Below are 18,798 nucleotides of genomic sequence, written 5' to 3' on the forward strand. Positions count from 1 at the left end.
ACACACAGAGAGAGGGAGAGACACACACACAGAGGGGGAGAGAGGGGAGAGAGTGAGACACAGAGGGGGAGAGAGGGGAGAGAAAGAGACACTCAGAGAGAGGGGGAGAGGGAGAGAGAGAGGGGATTGGGAGAGAGAGGGGATTGGGAGAGAGAGGGGGATGGGGGAGAGGGGGGGTGGGATTAGGGAGAGAGGGGGGAGAGGGAGGGAGGGAGAGAGAGGAGGGAGGGGGAGGAGAGAGAGGAGGGAGGGGGAGGAGAGAGAGGAGGGAGGGGGAGGAGAGAGAGGAGGGAGGGGGAGGAGAGAGAGGGGGGACAGGGAGAGAGACACACACAGAGGGGGAGAGGGAGAGAGAGACACAGAGAGAGAGGGGAGAGGGAGATAGTGAGACACACAGAGAGGGGTGGAGGGAGAGAGACACACACACAGGGGGAGAGAGAGAGCGAGTGAGAGAGACACAGAGGGGGAGACAGGAGAGAGAGAGAGAGAGAGAGAGAGAGAGAGAGAGAGAGAGAGAGAGAGAGAGAGAGAGAGAGAGAGAGAGAGAGAGAGAACTAGACTCAGATAGGTAGTATTTCAGCTTTGGATCAATCAGGAATCGTGGGAACAGAATTTGGAGCCGAGGACTGACAACCCGGTGGGAGATCGAGGGAGCAAAAACAGCAGCCTGCTATTATAGGAAGAATTATGATAAGTCTGTGGGAGTGCAAACAAAAACACAGCGCTAGCTAGCTATGAGCACCGGTGAACAAATGTCAAGCCTGCGTTTCACTGTGGATTGTGTCGGTCACCTCGCTGTGAAGCTTCGCTAACTGCAGCATTTGTGAGACAATCACAATATAAACAAACAGTAGCGCAGTAATTCTGCTGTGTTTAGATTAGGGATCAGGTGTTGGTGTTGGTATGGTCATGTCAATATTAATATCGCGCTGAATTCTAAAGAATACGTGTATTTATAGAAAATAAAAATGAACAGCATTAGCCAAGATGGGTAGGTAGTTCTTGTTGTCTCTGGATGCCTTTGTAGACAAATCGGATTAGCTTCAAAACTATTTTGAACTAGCAGCTAACGAGTCTCAAGCAAAAACTAGCTAAGCTAGTGGCTAAGAGTTAGCTAGGTCGCTAGCTTAGCGCTTCGTTCGGGTTTTGCCTGAACCGTGAAACCATATACGAGTAAATTTAAGTGAAGAAATTTGACTAGTTGTTGTAAGTTGTCAGCGTTTACATCGATGATAAACAGGCGTATTGTTACAGTAAAAGCGTATTTCGTTTTCACCGGTCGCTTGTTGATTAGCTTGTCATTAGCTAGCTAGGTTTGCTAGCCGGCATCAGAGTAGCTCAGCTGGTTTCGGGGTAAGAACATAAAGGGGTCGTAGTAAAGAAAGGGAAAAAACTTAACTTCTGCACACTTTGAAAACAGTTTTATCGTTTTTTTAAACATGTATCGCAACATTAGCTACTCAATGTCATAATGTCAGTATAAAGAAATACATGGAGTTTTCAGTGGACCAGTTTGTGCCTTGCAAAAAAACAACAGTCAAGGTCCAACAAACAGAAACTCGGATCCACTGACACACGACTGGAGTTTAAATGTCTAGGTGATCAGAAACGTCAGTGCTGTTTGGAGGATAGTTGTAGTCTTTGAGCTGTACTTTAGTTCTGCATCTTACACATCAATGTTTATTTTTTCGTGCCCTCGTGCTTTTTGGATATCTTTACGAATCGGTCCTGATTTCGAAATCTTAAAAAGTGTGAACACATTCCGAAAAACATGGAATTACTTTCTTTGACGATGCCTAAAACTCATCTCTGACTGGTAGGAGTGAATGGAGGTAGTTTTGATGCACCGTGTGTGTTGTCATCGTAAACAGGCCTCAAAAAAGAAGTGTGCTTCTAGTTGAGAGACTTTAAGGCGAGTTGCTCCTTGCTGTGTTTTGATTCACTTCAGTCCCCCTCCCCCAAGCTGCAAGTTGCCCCAGTGGAAGTGTTCTTCTTGCCCATGCACTCAGCCTGCACTCTGTGTGTCAGCTGTGCAAGCTGAACTGTCCTGCCTGAGCTGCAACTCACTCCAAGGCTTCAGCTTGTTTTTTTTTTTTCCTCACCCTCACCTCCAACCAATGTGATGGAACTGATGTTTGCAGAGTGGGAAGACGGAGAGAGGTTCTCCTTCGAGGACTCAGACCGCTTTGAGGAAGATTCTCTTTGCTCCTTCATCTCAGAAGCAGAGAGCCTGTGTCAGAATTGGAGAGGATGGAGAAAACAGTCAGCTGGTCCGAACTCACCTACTGTTAAGATTAAAGGTAACTGAGTTCAACGTGTTGTGTTGTGAAACAGTCCATGTACTAACAGTCATTGTCATTGTAATGTGATCCCTGTCACTCCAGTCTGCCCTTGCTATTACCTCTGACCTTAGAAGATATTTTCAGAATTGCCCGTCAACCCCGTCACCTTAGAAGTGATCATTTTAAAGTTAACAGAACCATATTGAAGGAGAAGATTTTTATAGGTTATTAACTGGGATCCAAGGTGTCTACTGGTATGGCTGGTGGAGGGGGTGTTGTAATTTTATTGTAAATTAAAATTAAGCAGTAAGTTGTTAGATGTGTTAGAGGAGTAAGTTGTTGGTCACTTTAGTTATAGAGTATATTTAGTTATAATCTAAAGTTTAACTCTCTGTCACACACCCTTAAGATTAAATAAATAAAATAATGTTAATCTGCTGTTAAAATGTTCATGCTTATATATGCATTTTACCACAGTTAGCACAGCTGGTTTGGTTTAGCCAGTGTGGGTGGAAAGGAATAAAATGCTCATCAGATAAATGATCTTTTACATTTATTTTAATAGAATCTATAAAATGAATCTGCATTTTAATTTTGATTAGGACTTTGAATTTGTTTTACACTGAACTTGGTTGTGAAAAGCTTTGTTAACCTCTGATTATGAGATTAAAAAAAAAAAAACCAAAACCCTAAACGTGTAAAGGCGTTTGCAGTGTCTGTAGGTTGCTTTAAAACCTCCCCTGTGTCAAAGTAACTGTTCATGCAGTCTTTATGAAAAAGACGACTGGAAATTAGAGATTATCAAGATTAACAAGATAGGGCACAGAGTGTTCCTCAGGGGCTGTAAAGTTCAGCTAAATTTTTACTTCATTTTTTAGAATTTTTTTTTTAGGAAAAAAAAACATTGCTTCACATTTGACATTTATTTAAGCAGTTTTCTTTGTTTGTATGAACGACTTGTTGATTAGCCAGACTCTTATTATTACTGAAGGTTTCTGGTGTGAGAGACTAAGGCTTCACAAAACCCTGAAGTAGTAATATGTTCATTAGCAGAGGAACTAAACATAGAATCTTTATGGTTGTGAAAGCAAAACCGAGCATGCTTGAACTTTTGCAATTGAAGGTGTGAGAGTAATATTTATTAAGTAAGTCAAGTCAGGGTGTTTTTTTTTTCTAGACACAGGCCGTATGGTGTTTGGATTGAAGAAGTAGTGGGGGTTGGGTGTAGTAGAGCAGAGGGAAGGCTGTAAAAAGAGCTTTGTCTTGTGCAGGTCACTGCCTCAGAGCAGGGTATTGTGGTTAAGCAGTAAACCCCCTATTTAATAATTCTGTATAATGCTTCTTAGCTTGTATGGCTCAATCGCTCTGCCAGCAAATCCCCTAGTTTTTGCTTTAAGAAGTAAAGCAGAGGTATTTCACATTGTCAGAGCTTTTTATGTTTTAGGAACTGAAGTAATTTGATTATTCCAGCATTATTTCATGTGCAGGCTGACTGTCCTTGTGTTTTATTTATCAGCTTGTAGGCAGGGGGTTGATGAGTAGTATGTCATCAGACATATATACATAAGACAAAGCCACAGATGTTTTCTAACCTACTGTTCAATGGCTTAGTCAGCTTATGACTGGCTATGAATATACCACATGGTCTAGTGTAACTGAGCCAATGCTCATTCACACTCCCTTTTACTATCTTTATCATTGTTACAGTTTGGATTCCTCATCATGGTGTATCATCTTTACCAGAAGTTTTTCCCATCTTTTTGATAAGATGTTGAGGAATATTCATGTTAATATGATATGATAGACTTTATTTTACAAATCTTTTGCTAAAACTTTATTTCCCCATATTGTCGATAAAAATGTTTGGCAAAGACAGCGGAAATGAAACCCAGTTCACTAAAAGGTTTGATAATCACATGTAATAGTTCTAAATTGGTCAAATTCAAATGTTATAGGCCTTCACTTAAACCTAGACTACCTCTGATCATCCTTTAGGAAATCTGACTTTATAATTTAAGATTTAATTTAATTTAAGATATAATTTTAAACCATGTTTGAGAAATGCTTTTTCAGTTAATCCAGTTTAAATGTGCATTTAATTCTAAGATTAGTGTTAATTCCTGTCCGGGACACCGCTCCATAGTGTGTCAGACATAAAACGCAGACCTCATAGACAGACAAAGTATTGTAAATTAGCATCGGCAATGTAAATCCCATTTAGTTTGTTGTAATCACAACTCACTGATTTTACATTTCATGTGTGACACTGGTGTAACAGGTAACCTCCTCAGGTGCCACCTCACAACTCCAGGAATTTACAAGTTCTTCTAAAGTCTATGTTGGAGTGCTTTGGGCTTTTCTGATTCCTCTATGAATTGCCACTGCTGTATTAATCCAAGGTATAAATGAATGAGTGAATTTTGTGCAAGAGTATGATTCACATATACATACATTGTCTTCAAAACCACCTGCAGTGTTTAGTTATTTAAATGGAGGAAAAAATCTTATGGTGACAAATTGATACTGCACCCAAGCCACTGATGTTAACGCTTCTTGGTTCTAGACAAGCAGTATTCTGGTGTTAGACCCATCCATTTTATCCGCTGACACGATGTCCGTACTGCGTAAAGAAGGCAAGGTTTGAGATTTGGAAAAATGACAATGATAAACAGCTTTATTTAGAATAAGTCAAAAAGAATGTGAACAAAAACTCATACAGACCTCACTGTTAACTAAAAAAGCTTTGTCAGGGCTCGTCTACATATGGTCACCAGAGCGGGCAAGCATAAACAAAGGCTATCTCCTGAGCCCAGAGGCTGTAGGTCATTGCTTACTTCTCGTTTAGGCTGGAGTATTTAAGGGCAGCGGTTAGGGTTGCAGAAAAACGATACATGGAAGACTTGCATATTAATCAGTCACTGGATCCAGCATCTACACTGCTCTACCAGGTTGCTCCTGCCTCATTTGGGAATTAAACACAAATGGGAATTCTGCTTCTTTTGGGCAAAGAGAATCTGTTTGTATTTTAGTGACTTTATCTTCTGAATAATATTGCCTGCATAATTTATTTCCCAACATCATTCATATAATCTGCCAAATGTGGAAATAATATTTTTGTCCAAGTCTTCAAGCCCTGTTTTTACCCGTGCCATGTGGAAATGCGTTCACCCATCTGTTTTGCCATATTGCAGATGCAGGGAGTAGTGCTACATTAGTAGCATTCCATATTGAGCAGCCCTTAATGCTGGCAATATGCTCTGTTTTTTTCTAACCAGTGCTATACTTTTTAGTTTTGAAATCGTGGCACTGGCTCATTATAGCATTACAGCACTGTCAGTGTGTTTTACTGTGATCAGCCTGTTGACTCTCAGCACCATTGCTCTTTGAAAATGGATAGCTGTAGTGAGGTTGCATAGAGTTTCGCTATTTTTCAAATATTGTCTGGAAATTAAGCTTTTAATTATCGATAAGAAACGAACAGCAGTTTTGCACCTTCAAATCTTTTCGTGGCTTTTATCAGTGCTGACTCTCATTTTGTCTAACAATGACATGCTGAACAATACTCAGTCTCACTTAGCTCAAACGTATTCCCTGGTAGTTGATTAAATTTTTTTTTTGTCATAACAGATCGTGTTGTTAGTGAATGTTATGTTATTTTGATGTATGAAACCAAGCACTTTAGCTCATGAACGCTGAATCAGATGAACTTTCAATCACACATGGTTTTAATCTTAATGTTTCTCCATATCACCAATACACCCCCCCCCCCCAAATTGACCCTTTATTTTGGCTAGAGATCAAAATATATCGAGTAAATATACCATCACAATCCATGAACAACTGTAAACAATTAAAAGAATTAATGGTTGACATGGTTTGGACTGGTGTTCAGCGTGCAAGAAAAGTTAATATATTTGGAGCAGTGGTTAGGCTTCAAGACTCATAAAGGCCAGTTGTAAAAGTAATGTTTTGACAGGGACTCATGAGAACCAGCACTACTGCTTAAGCAAATGTAATGGTTCTTGTATTTCAGTAAGTAATAGATCCAATATAATGTGTATTTCATTTCTGTAAACAATTTTTACTCTCACTCTGAAAGGAAAGTTTTTACATTCAGTCCAGTTCATCTTTTATAGCTGTTGTAAGTTTATACGTAGCTCAAAGGGTTTTCTAAAACCATATATGCGGTTGTGTTTTTACACAAACTCTTCTTGGAGTTTGGACTATGTGTTTTTGTTAAGGGGATATTTTAGTACTAAACCTGTAACCCTTCTAGACTTTCCATGCCAGAACTTATTGGCAGTTGTCCTATCCTCACTCACTTTGTAAACCTTTGTGTGCACGGCCGGTGCGTCTCTATGGGAGAATAGATGGTCTGACGACTTGAGCCTAAGGCTTGGACTATTCTCCACTTTTCATTTGTCTGAACTTTAGTCATCATCTGTGTCTGTGTTGTTTTGACAGCTTGCCTGAGTTCCATATATGTTTGGCTGTGATGCATGTGCTTTAAAGTGTATTGGTAAAGTGAGAGAAGCCACTTTATTTTTGTCACAGAGCCAGTGTGGTTTCTGTCCTTAAATGAGGTTATTTGGTCATTTATTTCCCCTACGAATATGGTAGCCCATGCGTTGCTACAGTGAGAGAATAATTTTGTCATAGTGTGGTGAAGAATTTCTGTGATTAAGAAAAATAATTATTTGCCCTGAGGAGAATATTAAGGACTGCTAAGTTTTTTTCCTTACTACACTGTCTTAACATGAGAATTGAGAATTTTCACAATTCTCTTATATTTGTACTGTTATATGAGAGCTATTAATCTTTAAGGACTCTGATTCTTGTTCTTCTCTCAGATGGACAGGTCATCCCTCTTGTAGAGCTGTCAGCCAAGCAAGTGGCATTCCATATCCCGTTTGAGGTGGTGGAGAAGGTTTATCCTCCTGTTCCAGAGCAGCTTCAACTTCGCATCGCCTACTGGAGCTTTCCTGAAAATGAGGAGGATATCAGGTAAAAACGAGACCCACCGTTCATCAGTTTAATGTATATAGCGGTGAAATACTGACACCACACTGCAAATTCATTGGGTAAGTGAAGTCAAATGTACTTGATGTTGTTGTGGTGCTTTTTTTTTTTTTTTTGCTCCATCAATTGAGGTATCGGTGTCATTGTGTTGAAGAGTAGCTTGCATTAGGCTGACAATAATTTTTTTTTAGATCATAGATGACTGCAGGTTCTTGAGTGCTTTTAACCACAAAATTAGGGCATGATTCATGTAAATGATATGTATATGGGGCAAATTGGGGAGTGTTGTAGGCAGATGAAGTGTAAATAAGTGTACCAGTATGCACTTTTTTTTTACTAAAGAAAGTGCATTTGTTTGCAAGTGCAGTTGTTTTTTTAACTTGTCATAATGATGAATAGGATCTATTGTCTTAGTAACAGTAAGGCCCAGCTTGTGAACATGCACTGGTGTGTGGGCCTGTTTTTCTTTTCTTTAAGTTACAGCTTAGCAGCTGCTTAGGTTTGCACACACATTGCATTTTTCTATTCAGTATTAAAGCCACCTGTTGTGTATGAATAGCACTGCATAATGTATTGGTATGACTGGTTGCCCTTTTCCATTTCTTGCATTACTTCTTTTCTCATCTTCCTTCACGCTCTCTGCAGGTTGTATTCCTGCTTGGCCAATGGGAGCCCTGATGAGTTCCAGCGTGGAGAGCAACTCTATCGGGTGAGAGCTGTGAAAGATCCCCTGCAGATAGGTGAGAAACTTCATACTTTACATGCTGTAAAACTAACAGCATTTGATACCAGTTATGAACCCTTGAAAACATTTTGCATTAATTTGTTCTCCTCACTACCGGGGCAGTTTCTAGTTGACAACTGACAGTTCTTATTCACCAAATAAAGCGTTTTGGCTTTAATACAGTAAACACGCCGTTGTCCGTGCCCAACCCATAATTTACTCTGCCTTTTCCTTCAGACACACTGCTGGAGAGTGTCTCTGGTTTCCTTATGTCCCTGCTAAAATCAGTCCTCATCTAAACAGTGGGGATGTTTCAGACTCACTGTTTCTGGCAGAGCTAAATGCAAGTGTGGTTGGTTTGAACAGGGCCTGTGTAAATACGTGTTATTGTTGGAGGTGGTGGGCTGCACAGCAGCATAGACTCATCCTCATGCAGCTGGCTGGGTAAAGAGATGTGCTGGACAAATACTGACCTCTCTCCCTCTCTCTCTCTCTCTCTTTGTTTCTCTCTCCTCTCTCTTTCTCTCTTTTTTCTTTCTTTGTCTCTCTCTCTCTTTCTTTCTCTCTTTCTTTCTCTCTCTCTCTCTCTCTCTCTCTCTCTCTCTCTCTCTCTCTCTCTCTCTCTCTCTCTCTCTCTCTCACTTCTTTCTAACCAGCGGTTTCTAGAGAGCGGAAACAGTCCATAATTCCCTGTGTTTGCGGTTGGTTTTAGATTAGTTTGAATTAAATAGAAAAGCAGATTGAAAGATGGAGTGTACACTCAATCCTAAGACACTGAAGAATTCTTAGAAAAGTGCGAAAGCCACTGCTATCATGAGGCTAAAAATCAATCGTAGGTGCACTGACATAATGGACGTCATCCAGAAGCTTAAGGTGGGCAACAACTAACCATGTGTTTTCTAAAATCTTTTCGTAAAAACTTTTTTCCAATTCTGATAAAGAAAATATAGAAACGTCTTGAGAAAACACACTATGTATTGTGTGAAAACCAGATTGAGAAGAAGAGAATGTCCTGGTTGAACTGCTGGAGAATCTCTTGGGTACTATTAAATTGTCTGTTATTAGCTCATTACCCAAATGCTGCTGCCATTTCACCTGGGAGCAACCCAATGCGGAATAAACTGCTCTCTCTGCATTTCATTCTTCATAGCTTAAAGCATATCCAAGCGCAGGACTAATTATGCCAAAGGAAAGCATGATAAACCAAATCCTGTCAGCCATATGTTTTACTGTTGTATGACCTTCATAATAAACTGCCATATTCAAATATACTGTACACACAAGAAAACGCACACTCACAGAGGGGGTAAATTGGAAATATACATGGTTTTGGGATTTTTAAATATTTAAAACGAAGAAAGCAAATTTTCAGTATCTTGAATATTTACGATTCTGTACTATTTTTTTTTGTTGCTATTTAAATGTAGATAATGACCACGTTCAGACAACAGCTACGTGTTAAAGTTTAGATTTTAGATTTTTTTTAATTTTTTATTTTTTTAACTGAAGCATTAGATGACACTCCGATGGATTAGATCTAAAATGGATTCCACGCCAGCTCGAGTTCAGCAAAAAGTTTAACATACCAAACACCAAGAAACGCATGTAATACATAAATAAATATATAAATGAGAGATTATTTTTTCCCCCCACCTAGGTTGTTGTCAGTAATACAATTTGTGATGAAAATTTTTGTATTCAATTAGAAAAGAACGCAAAAAGAAGTGTTTTCGCTATTTGAACTTTTGGAAGTGTCACTGTGTTCATATACTTTGTGTGTATCTGTGTGTTTGGGATCTGTGGATCGAACTGCAGGGCATTAAATATATGAGGGCTTGTCCATAGCCCACTGTTTACACCACAGCAGATCCTCTTTTGTGGCTTATTCAGTCACATGCATTTATATAAATACTATATTCAAACGCAGCTCATCAGATCAGAGACTAGCCAAAGGGCTTGGGACATAAGATCAGAAAGTGGAGATTTTCACATACTTTCATAGAGATTATATTGTTTTATTCACCCTCTCTGGTCTGATCAGTGAACCGACAGCTTGGATTGTTCAAAGAAACAAACTACAGATGTGTCTGATTTTTTCAGTCAGCTGCTCTATCCAAAGAGATCGTGTGCCATGCCAATAGGAAATAAACATAACTACTTTAAACTGTCTTATTTATAGCCCTAAATGAATCACTAAATGTAACTGCTGTCCCCATTCAGTCATGTTAGTTGCCTATCCAGACCATCCCAAATTACTGTTCTATACCCCAGATCTGGTACATCAGAGCATAAGTAAATTAAGACGGATTACTGTTGCCACTTGTGCTCCACACCAGTTCGTTCTCAATCGCCTTGAGGGGAGAAGAAACCCAAGTTAGTAAAAGTTAGTATTTTTAATAGAAACCGATATGACTTTTTGGAGCCCTCTTACCCTGCTGCTGACCGCATTAAGGAGGGAAGTGGGTCAGAAAGAGAATGCCTTTGGCAAACAGGTAGAGAAAGAAAGAAATGGTTTTGATCCAGAGTGAGAGTTGAAGGAGGCCTGTTGAATCTGGAACAGCAGCTCTGAGCTGAAACCAACCGCCCTTTTCTCTTTTTTCTTAGCTGGCTAGAGATGTGCTGGCTGCTCTCCAGTGGTAAAAAGCATTTATCCTTCCCCCACTGCTTAACCTGCTTACCTACACACACTCCTTGTCTCTCACCATCTCACTCAGCTCGTCTCTGTGTCACATTGAATAAAAAGGAAACAATTTTTTATTCTTCCAACGTTGGTGTCGTATTCGGTATGATAATGTAACTTAATTGTGCATAGATGGGAGTACAGTCTAGTTTCATGTTCCTAAATATATTCTATGGAATACAAAAAAACCCAATCAAACTCTTATACAGTGATTGTGCTTCACATCAGTTCTTCAGCAGTTTGGATGCAACACTTCAGCTTATTCATAACTTTGCATTTACCCTATTCGGTTATGTTTGAAATTGAATATGTTGTAAGTGTGATAGCTGTTTATTTCTTCTTTCGTCTCGTTCATGTACAGGTTTCCATCTCAGTGCCACTGTCCTCTCACCCCAACCTGGCCAGTCAAAGGGTGCCTACAATGTGGCAGTCATGTTTGACCGTTGTCGCATCACTTCCTGTAGCTGCACCTGTGGCGCTGGGGCCAAATGGTGCGCTCACGTGGTGGCGCTCTGCCTCTTCAGGATTCATAATGTGAGTGCAATTCTCTCAGTTGGTGTGGATAGACATTCCACACTGATCTGATCTAATCTTCTTATCTTGTACCTTTTTTGTGTGGAACCATGTTAAGGGACTTATTAGGGGATGCCACCTTAAGAACCCTTCTATTCTAATCCAGTCCACATTTAATATTTACATGCTACATTGCCATATTCCTTTTTAGGATTTTTTTCTTGTCAAACCGATTAGGACTGGTATAAAGCACACATGCATTTGTGATATGATGGTTATTGAACTGACTTTTATCAAATGATTAAAATCTGCCCAGCTGACTTGAAAATATATATCCAATTGTGGCTATATCGAAAATAAATAATAGCTTAGATCAGCACAGAGCTTTTGTTAGGTTCTGCAGAATCCCAGTCTATTATTTAAATAGTGTAGATCAGATAAGGACGGAGCAGAAACAGCTGATGGCAAGAGAGTTTGTGGTTGTAAGAGCATGAGTTTCTTTCCCATCTGTATATCTGTGTGTTATCATAGTTTCTTGTTCTCTTTATGGTTAACAGTGTCTCTTCTGTGACAGATTCTCGGACATTTACTGTAGATTAGATGCTCCATTTTGTTTGTATTTTTTCCCCAATGTAAACAAATTTGTATTCTAGATGATCATTTTATGACCTCTGGGCTCTGTGCCAATTTACTGAGTCAATACAAAAAAAAACATTTTATATTTCCAAAGATTACTCGTTCAACAAAAAATGTAAAAAGAGAGAAAGATTTTCAGTAAAATATTTTCCAGCCATTTTTCTAGTAAAACTGCTCAAATTGAAACCCGAGACGTATTTATTTAAACCCAACAGTTTGTCACACCGATTATTGCCTTTTATGACATTATATTAAGTTTTCTGCTCTTTATAGTGGGTTTTTTTTATGTAGAAATGTTTCATTTCCTTATATTCAGAAGCATCTTTGATTTACAAAATTCTTTTTCCAGTGCCAGACTTTGGTGCTAACTTATTATTTTGTTAGTTTAATGGGTATATTAATAAAAAGATCTTTTTCTTTAATAGCTAGTGAGCAATTATTCATGTTCTTATTGTGACATTTAAGATTATTGAATTTTTCTGGACTTAGTTGCTCTCTGCAGCTGTCCATAAAAAAAAACAAACACACATACAAATATAAAATGTTAGAATATATATTCTGGCATCCTATCAGAACCACACAGTCATATGTTGGTCATGTCTTGCTTAAATTACTGTCCAGAACCACACTATACTTATAACACACCGCTCATATCTGTGTCTGTGTGAAGTTGATGTGGGTGTGCGAGTGCTGAGAGGCTTTTGATTAAAGTCTGATGGCTCCCTGTGGAGCGCAAAGGGAGGTGGCAGGGATCTGCTCTGTCCTGATATCCCCCTGTAGAAAGCTTCTGCTCTGCCCGATAGACCCAGCAGCCAAGGCTGTGGGTGGCTTTTAGCATTTGCATGTTTGTGAGTGGGCAGCTTTTCTTCTGCATGCTTCAGCATGGGGAAATTATGAAGTGCTTAATCTGAATAATTTTTTTTTTCCACACTTGCATGCTTTGTTTCTTAATAACTGATACACAGCATTCCTTAGATATTTGTGAGTTCAAATTGCAAATAATCCTCTTCTCACGTCTACAACCAATATACATGGGCATATTAATTTCAATGTGTGAGAATCTTAAAAAAAGTTGTACAAAAGATTATTGAATTATGTCCATCTTTTTTTTTTTTTTTTTGGACATGTATGTTTCCATATTTGTTTCATGACTTTCTGTCTACCCCAACATGCCATATTAAAGTGTTTGACTGAATCTTCTGAGTAGGCTTTACGCCCATTAATGGCTCACAGACCTGGAGGAGTGAAGCCCTTTTCTGTGGTGACCTAATGTGGGCTCAGTGTAGACACTGCAGTCTGTTGTTCCATCTTCATGAAGCCTTATCCATTTTTACAGTTAGTGTTTTGTCTAACATGCAGGCTACTGACGGACAGAAATTATGTTTCATCTAATCTAATATAAGCATCCATATATATATATAATGTATATGTGAGAATGTGAGTGTGAGAATGTACTATCTGCAGTGAGTAGGCTTTTTGTGGTTTTTCACACTGGTGCGTCTGAGTCGTCATGCGTTTACTTTTGTGTTTAAGTTGAGTTGTTGTCTGAATTTCAAAAGTTTTTTCATACATACAAGTTTTATTAGTTATATGATTTCATCCTAAGAGTTCTTATAAAGAACAAATATTAAACTAACATAGACTGTTGTGTATTCAAAATGTTAAGATAAACAAAAAAGTTTTTGCTTTGCATCGAGACAGTATTTGAATAAACATTTTTACGAGTTACATGTTGACGAAACATGTTTACAATGTTGTGTAAGGTTTGTGTTTCGTATTCAGCTTTCTATTAGATGTGGCTGCAACGTTAGAATAACATTCTAAATTAGTGACTTCCTCCTAAATGTCCACCGGTGAACCAAAAAAATTCAGCTCACTTAAGCTCACTTGTTTGCCAGGGTCTCATGAAACACCCTGTATTAGAAAAGACAGTTTCAGCATGTCAGTAAAAAATATATGTGGAGGAAAGCAGTCAGGATGTGGTAAAGTCAACCCTGTAAAGTCATCATATATTATCATACATCATGTACACTGCTCTCTAGCTTTATTTTAATGAATATAGAGCTACTAATGTGCTAACTAAAGTGCAATGATTCAGTACAAAAGTTTAACTAAGCTGCTTACAGTCGGTTTGTATTTATATAGAAATAAAGAATAATAATAAAAAGGTGTCACAGAAAAGTGTATTGTATCTGTTTATTACAATGTCAGTATATATTATATTGTATTATCATATAACCCAGCCTCCCAAATATTGCATTTGTGACTACAGTTTAGAAATTCATTGAATGAACATATCTTACAGTGTATGCACCATTTATTATATTTAAATATAATAGAATTTTTTTATATTATATTTTTTATATTTAAATATAATAAATATATTCTTCTTATGTTATATGTCCAATACATTCTTAATCCCTCAAGATGTTTCAAAAATGTTTTCATTATTTTGAATTATCACATTGAATGATAATTTACTTGACAGAGCAGTTCACAAAAGAGCAAAAGGTCAAAGGAATAGCATATATTTTAAATAGATTATTAGATATAATTTTTAATAATTTTTAATAATTATTTTTTTTAAAACCATGGAGTATTTCATATCTGCGGGCATGACAAAAACTGATGTATGAAGAGGTCACCAAGTTTAAATGAAGGGAAACAAAAACGTGTCTGAAAGATTTTGTATAAATGATGAGCATTTCACTTGAAACCATATTATGTAGAAGGTTCTCAGCCTCTTGGAATTAACTCTGACTTTGCAAACAAATTTCAAGTGATAACTTTGTGATGTGTGTCCTGACAGGCTTCTGCTGTGTGCTTGCGAGCTCCCGTATCTGAGTCCCTGTCCAGACTGCAGAGGGACCAACTGCAGAAGTTCGCACAGTATCTCATTAGTGAGCTTCCACAGCAGGTAAAATTTCAAGACATGGTTCCTTTTGAACGGTTTATACAGCGCTTGATTCTTATAATCAACATCTTAATCATGTTTTGTCATTTCTTTGGCATCAAATAATGTAGTTATGAAGCTTCAACTGTATTTCAGCCTTATTGTTTAGAGGGTTCATATGATTAAGATCAAGATATACCAGTACTTAACAGCATTAATAAACTAGATGGGTCATGTCAAGTTGCTTGAAATAATGCATTTACGTGTATTAGTCAGCTTTATGCCAGTAATTTTAAGGGAACAGGAATTATACACTGAATAATTCACATATTTTGATGTGTACTTGACCCAAATGATTTATTACTGTTCCTGGAAGTGCATTCAAAGACATTGTATTCTTTGTTGCCAGATCTTGCCCACAGCCCAGCGTCTTTTAGATGAACTTTTGTCCTCACAGTCCACTGCGATCAACACAGTATGTGGAGCTCCAGGTATGGACAACACTGGCACCATTAAAATGATGGTAGACAACAAATAAATAACGCAGCAACATCTTGTTCCGAGACCTCCAGTTATTACGTTTGCTTAATAACATATAATTACATCACTGCACAGATCAGCAGTTTCTGTCGTTTGTGTTTGTTTGCTATTGTCGAAGCAGCTGCACAAACATTTTTGAGGTGAAGACTCCAAAATGCCACCTGCTTCTGCCTTTAATCTGCTATTTGCTTTACAAAATAAACAAAACAGGCAGGACTTTTTTTCAGTTTTTTGCTTTGTTCAGTAAGAGTGTTGCCATGTCTTCTTTAAAAAGCAGCACAAAACAAGTCCAATACTCGAAAGACACTATGTCCAAAAGTATGTGGACACAAAGTATGTGGACAACTTTTGCCACAAAGTTTGAAGCACACAATTGTATAGATTGACTTTGTGTGCTGGTGCAGTAAGTACAGTTTCCCTTCACTGGAACCCAAGGGCCACTTTCTATCATGATGATGTCACTGTGCACAGTGAGGCCATTAAGATATGGTTTGATAGAGAGGAAGAACTGAATGTCCTACACAGGGCCCTGAATGCCTTGGGATGAACTTGCTGACTGCAGACATCAGTGCCTGACCTTACTTTTGTTTTTGTGGTTGAATGAGCAAAAGACCTGAGAGCCATTCTTTAATATTCAGTAGAAAACCTTCCCAGAAAGTGCAGGTTATTATAAGAGGTAATGGCTCTAAGTCTGAAACGAGTTGTTTAAAAAAACAAACAAACAAAAAAAAAAACACGCACTCATGGGTGTGTTGAATAGGTATCCACCTTTGGTCATATAATGTATGTCATTTACATCCCCACTACACTATTTTTTTAGGTTAACAGCATGGTTACTATTGCAGAAAAGGCACTGTAATATTTAGAAGTAACATCATGCGATACAAGATGTTATTAATAATACGGAGTTTCCCTGCTGAAAGGCAGCTATTCAGAAGGACGCCACAGCGCAACCCAGCTGCCAACACCACAATGTAATGAAGTCTGCTTAGCTCACAGCCTCTGAAAATCATTCTTATGCCCCCGAACATAGCAGAGAGCCTTGTGTATACTCAACATGCACTGAGTTCATGTTGAGTATACACAACTACACGTTTTTTCCATTTAGTCTAATTTGATGTGTACTGCCAACTCTGTTGCCTACTCTTCTGATATCTCACTGTGTCTCAGTGTAATACAAGCTGTCACTATAGCTCTAATGACGAGCTGGTGAAGGTGATAACCTCCGCTGTATTGCCAATGAATGTGTTCGCAGAGGGCACAGTAAACTATTTTTTTAATTCCTTCATTGCTTCTCTGTGATAAACTGCTGCTGTAGCAATCCTAATTAATGCTTTAAGCTGTTTCCTAAAACAGACTAAGCCACTTAACATTAATTGTTATTTTAGGGGGTCCCTTGAAGCGGAAAACCAGACATGAACAAACACACAACTATAAATTGTGTAATTGGAAAGAAGATCTGTGATTAATAAAGTGTTAAATTGAGCACTTAATGCATTAGAACAAACCAGACAGATTTAGTGGTCATGTATAGATTGATCTACATTTAGCTTTTTAAATAAATCTAGTGTTTTCTAATATAAACAATAGTAAACAGTGATTGAAGCAGTATGCTTAGATACAGACAGTGGAGAGATTATCTTAAAAAAAATACATTTCTTTTTGAAATACTCTTACTACAAATGATTATCTTGACCCTTCAGTTGTATCCCATAAAGAATTATTATTTTTTCCCCCTGCTTTAATTTGCCCCTTGTAGGATGGCTGTATATTAACTATGTGTTTTACAGACCCTACTGCTGGGCCTTCGGCTTCAGACCAAAGCACCTGGTACCTCGATGAATCCACCCTCAGTGACAACATTAAGAAGACACTGCACAAGTTCTGTGGCCCTTCCCCTGTAGTGTTCAGGTATGTTTAGTTCATTTTTATTGTGTTATATTATTATTGTGTTATTACTGTGGAAGATTAGGACAGTCTCAATTATTATTTGTTGAACTGAATTAGATTTGTTTAAGAAACATCAGCATTAAATTAAAGAAGACACAGATACTCTTGGTCTCTGAAAAGTGTAAAGCTTTGTAAAATGAGTGAGCAGGAAAATGTGTGAGTACTAAGGCCACCACTATATCTTTAGTCATTTAGTTAAGTGGACCTTAGTTAGCCCATGACTTAAGTAGATCTATTGATACAGTGTGGGATTGCTGAAGTCACTTGTCATTGGCTTTTATGTAGAATGAGATTAATAGACAAACCTCAGTGTGTCTGCAACTGATGAACCTCTGGTTTGCATTCATTTCTTCCAGTGACGTGAACTCCATGTATCTGTCATCCACTGAGCCCCCAGCTGCAGCAGAGTGGGCCTGCTTACTGAGGCCACTGAGGGGCAGAGAGCCTGAGGGTATCTGGAACCTTCTGTCCATCGTCAGGGAGATGTTCAAGAGGAGAGACAGCAATGCAGCACCACTCCTGGAAATCCTCACTGAACAGTGCCTCACCTATGAACAAGTATGCAACAAGTGTTTACTGTTTTATTTGTGCTCACAGGGATAGTATTATTCAGAGAGGATGTGAAACACCAGCACTGTTACTTGTATTACAGTCGGTTGTATTATAACTCATAGTAGTGGTATCCTTACTCTGTTTTGGCAGAATGTTTGGGATTAGTGTTAAAGTTAAATATCCTGTCTTATACAGTTGTACTATTGTATGGCTGTAGCATGTAAAATGAGAAAATAGTTCAAACATATAAAATATTCCAAGACAGCAAATGTATTCGATGTCGAATACTGTTTAGTGGTTACACTATAGCTAAAATATGTCCGTGTTCTAGATCATCGGTTGGTGGTACAATGTGCGGACATCTGCGTCTCACAGCAGTGCCAGTGGACATACAGGCCGCAGTAATGGGCAGACAGAGGTAGCCGCCCACGCCTGTGCCAGCATGTGTGATGAAATGGTGGTGCTCTGGAGGCTGGCTGTGCTTGACCCCACTATGAGCCCTCAGAGGTACTACTCAATCAAGCTCTTTCATTCTTTAAGACTTTGTGGCTGTATTTGAGAACTGTGTGCTAAACTTGTACATAACGTAACTACGTTAACAGAAAAAAAAAATTGTTTCCTATTTGTGAGATTACTTTGAGTGTCCTGGTTAAGAGCTGCTCCAAATCACAAAGTACCCAAAAATGAAAACATAATTGTCTAAAAGCAGAAACAACAAAAACGTGTCTTTTTATATAGGTTTAGCCAAAAAAACAAAAATTATGATGTAATATAACTTTTGCAGTGAGGCTTTGGATCTTTCCCATTGCACAAAAGGCCATTTAGTTCCTTATTACTTAAAAATTCATCCAATTTGGCTACGCTTATGAAGCCGTTGATTCAGAATCAACATTCCTGCAATGAACGAGTGTATTTAGTTTTCATAATGACACGAATGGCACAAGAACCATGGGATGGTACCATGCTGTTGGCAGGTATGTTGTATGCCAGGTTTGCCAGGTATCATTTA

The 18,798-nt window shown here is 38.4% G+C and overlaps 1 protein-coding gene across 4 annotated transcripts in view; it reads left to right on the forward strand.

Moving 5' to 3' along the window:
* Positions 1-485: 485 nt before the first annotated feature.
* The window catches only part of zswim8 (zinc finger, SWIM-type containing 8), a 33,411-nt gene continuing 15,098 nt past the window's right edge, over positions 486-18,798 (forward strand). For 2 of the 4 annotated variants that reach the window (XM_047812113.1, XM_047812115.1), the window contains exons 1-9: positions 486-2,300; positions 7,133-7,286; positions 7,947-8,041; positions 11,067-11,239; positions 14,664-14,771; positions 15,157-15,238; positions 17,078-17,198; positions 17,594-17,795; positions 18,121-18,296. In XM_047812113.1, coding sequence (XP_047668069.1) covers positions 2,123-2,300; positions 7,133-7,286; positions 7,947-8,041; positions 11,067-11,239; positions 14,664-14,771; positions 15,157-15,238; positions 17,078-17,198; positions 17,594-17,795; positions 18,121-18,296 — 1,289 coding nt within the window. In that variant the 5' untranslated portion in view covers positions 486-2,122. The remainder of the gene's footprint in view (positions 2,301-7,132; positions 7,287-7,946; positions 8,042-11,066; positions 11,240-14,663; positions 14,772-15,156; positions 15,239-17,077; positions 17,199-17,593; positions 17,796-18,120; positions 18,297-18,798) is intronic. The other 2 variants (XM_047812114.1, XM_027174932.2) reach the window with 1 other exon arrangement.

This window comes from Tachysurus fulvidraco, chromosome 4, assembly GCF_022655615.1.
Source record: "Tachysurus fulvidraco isolate hzauxx_2018 chromosome 4, HZAU_PFXX_2.0, whole genome shotgun sequence".
Lineage (NCBI taxonomy): Eukaryota > Metazoa > Chordata > Actinopteri > Siluriformes > Bagridae > Tachysurus > Tachysurus fulvidraco.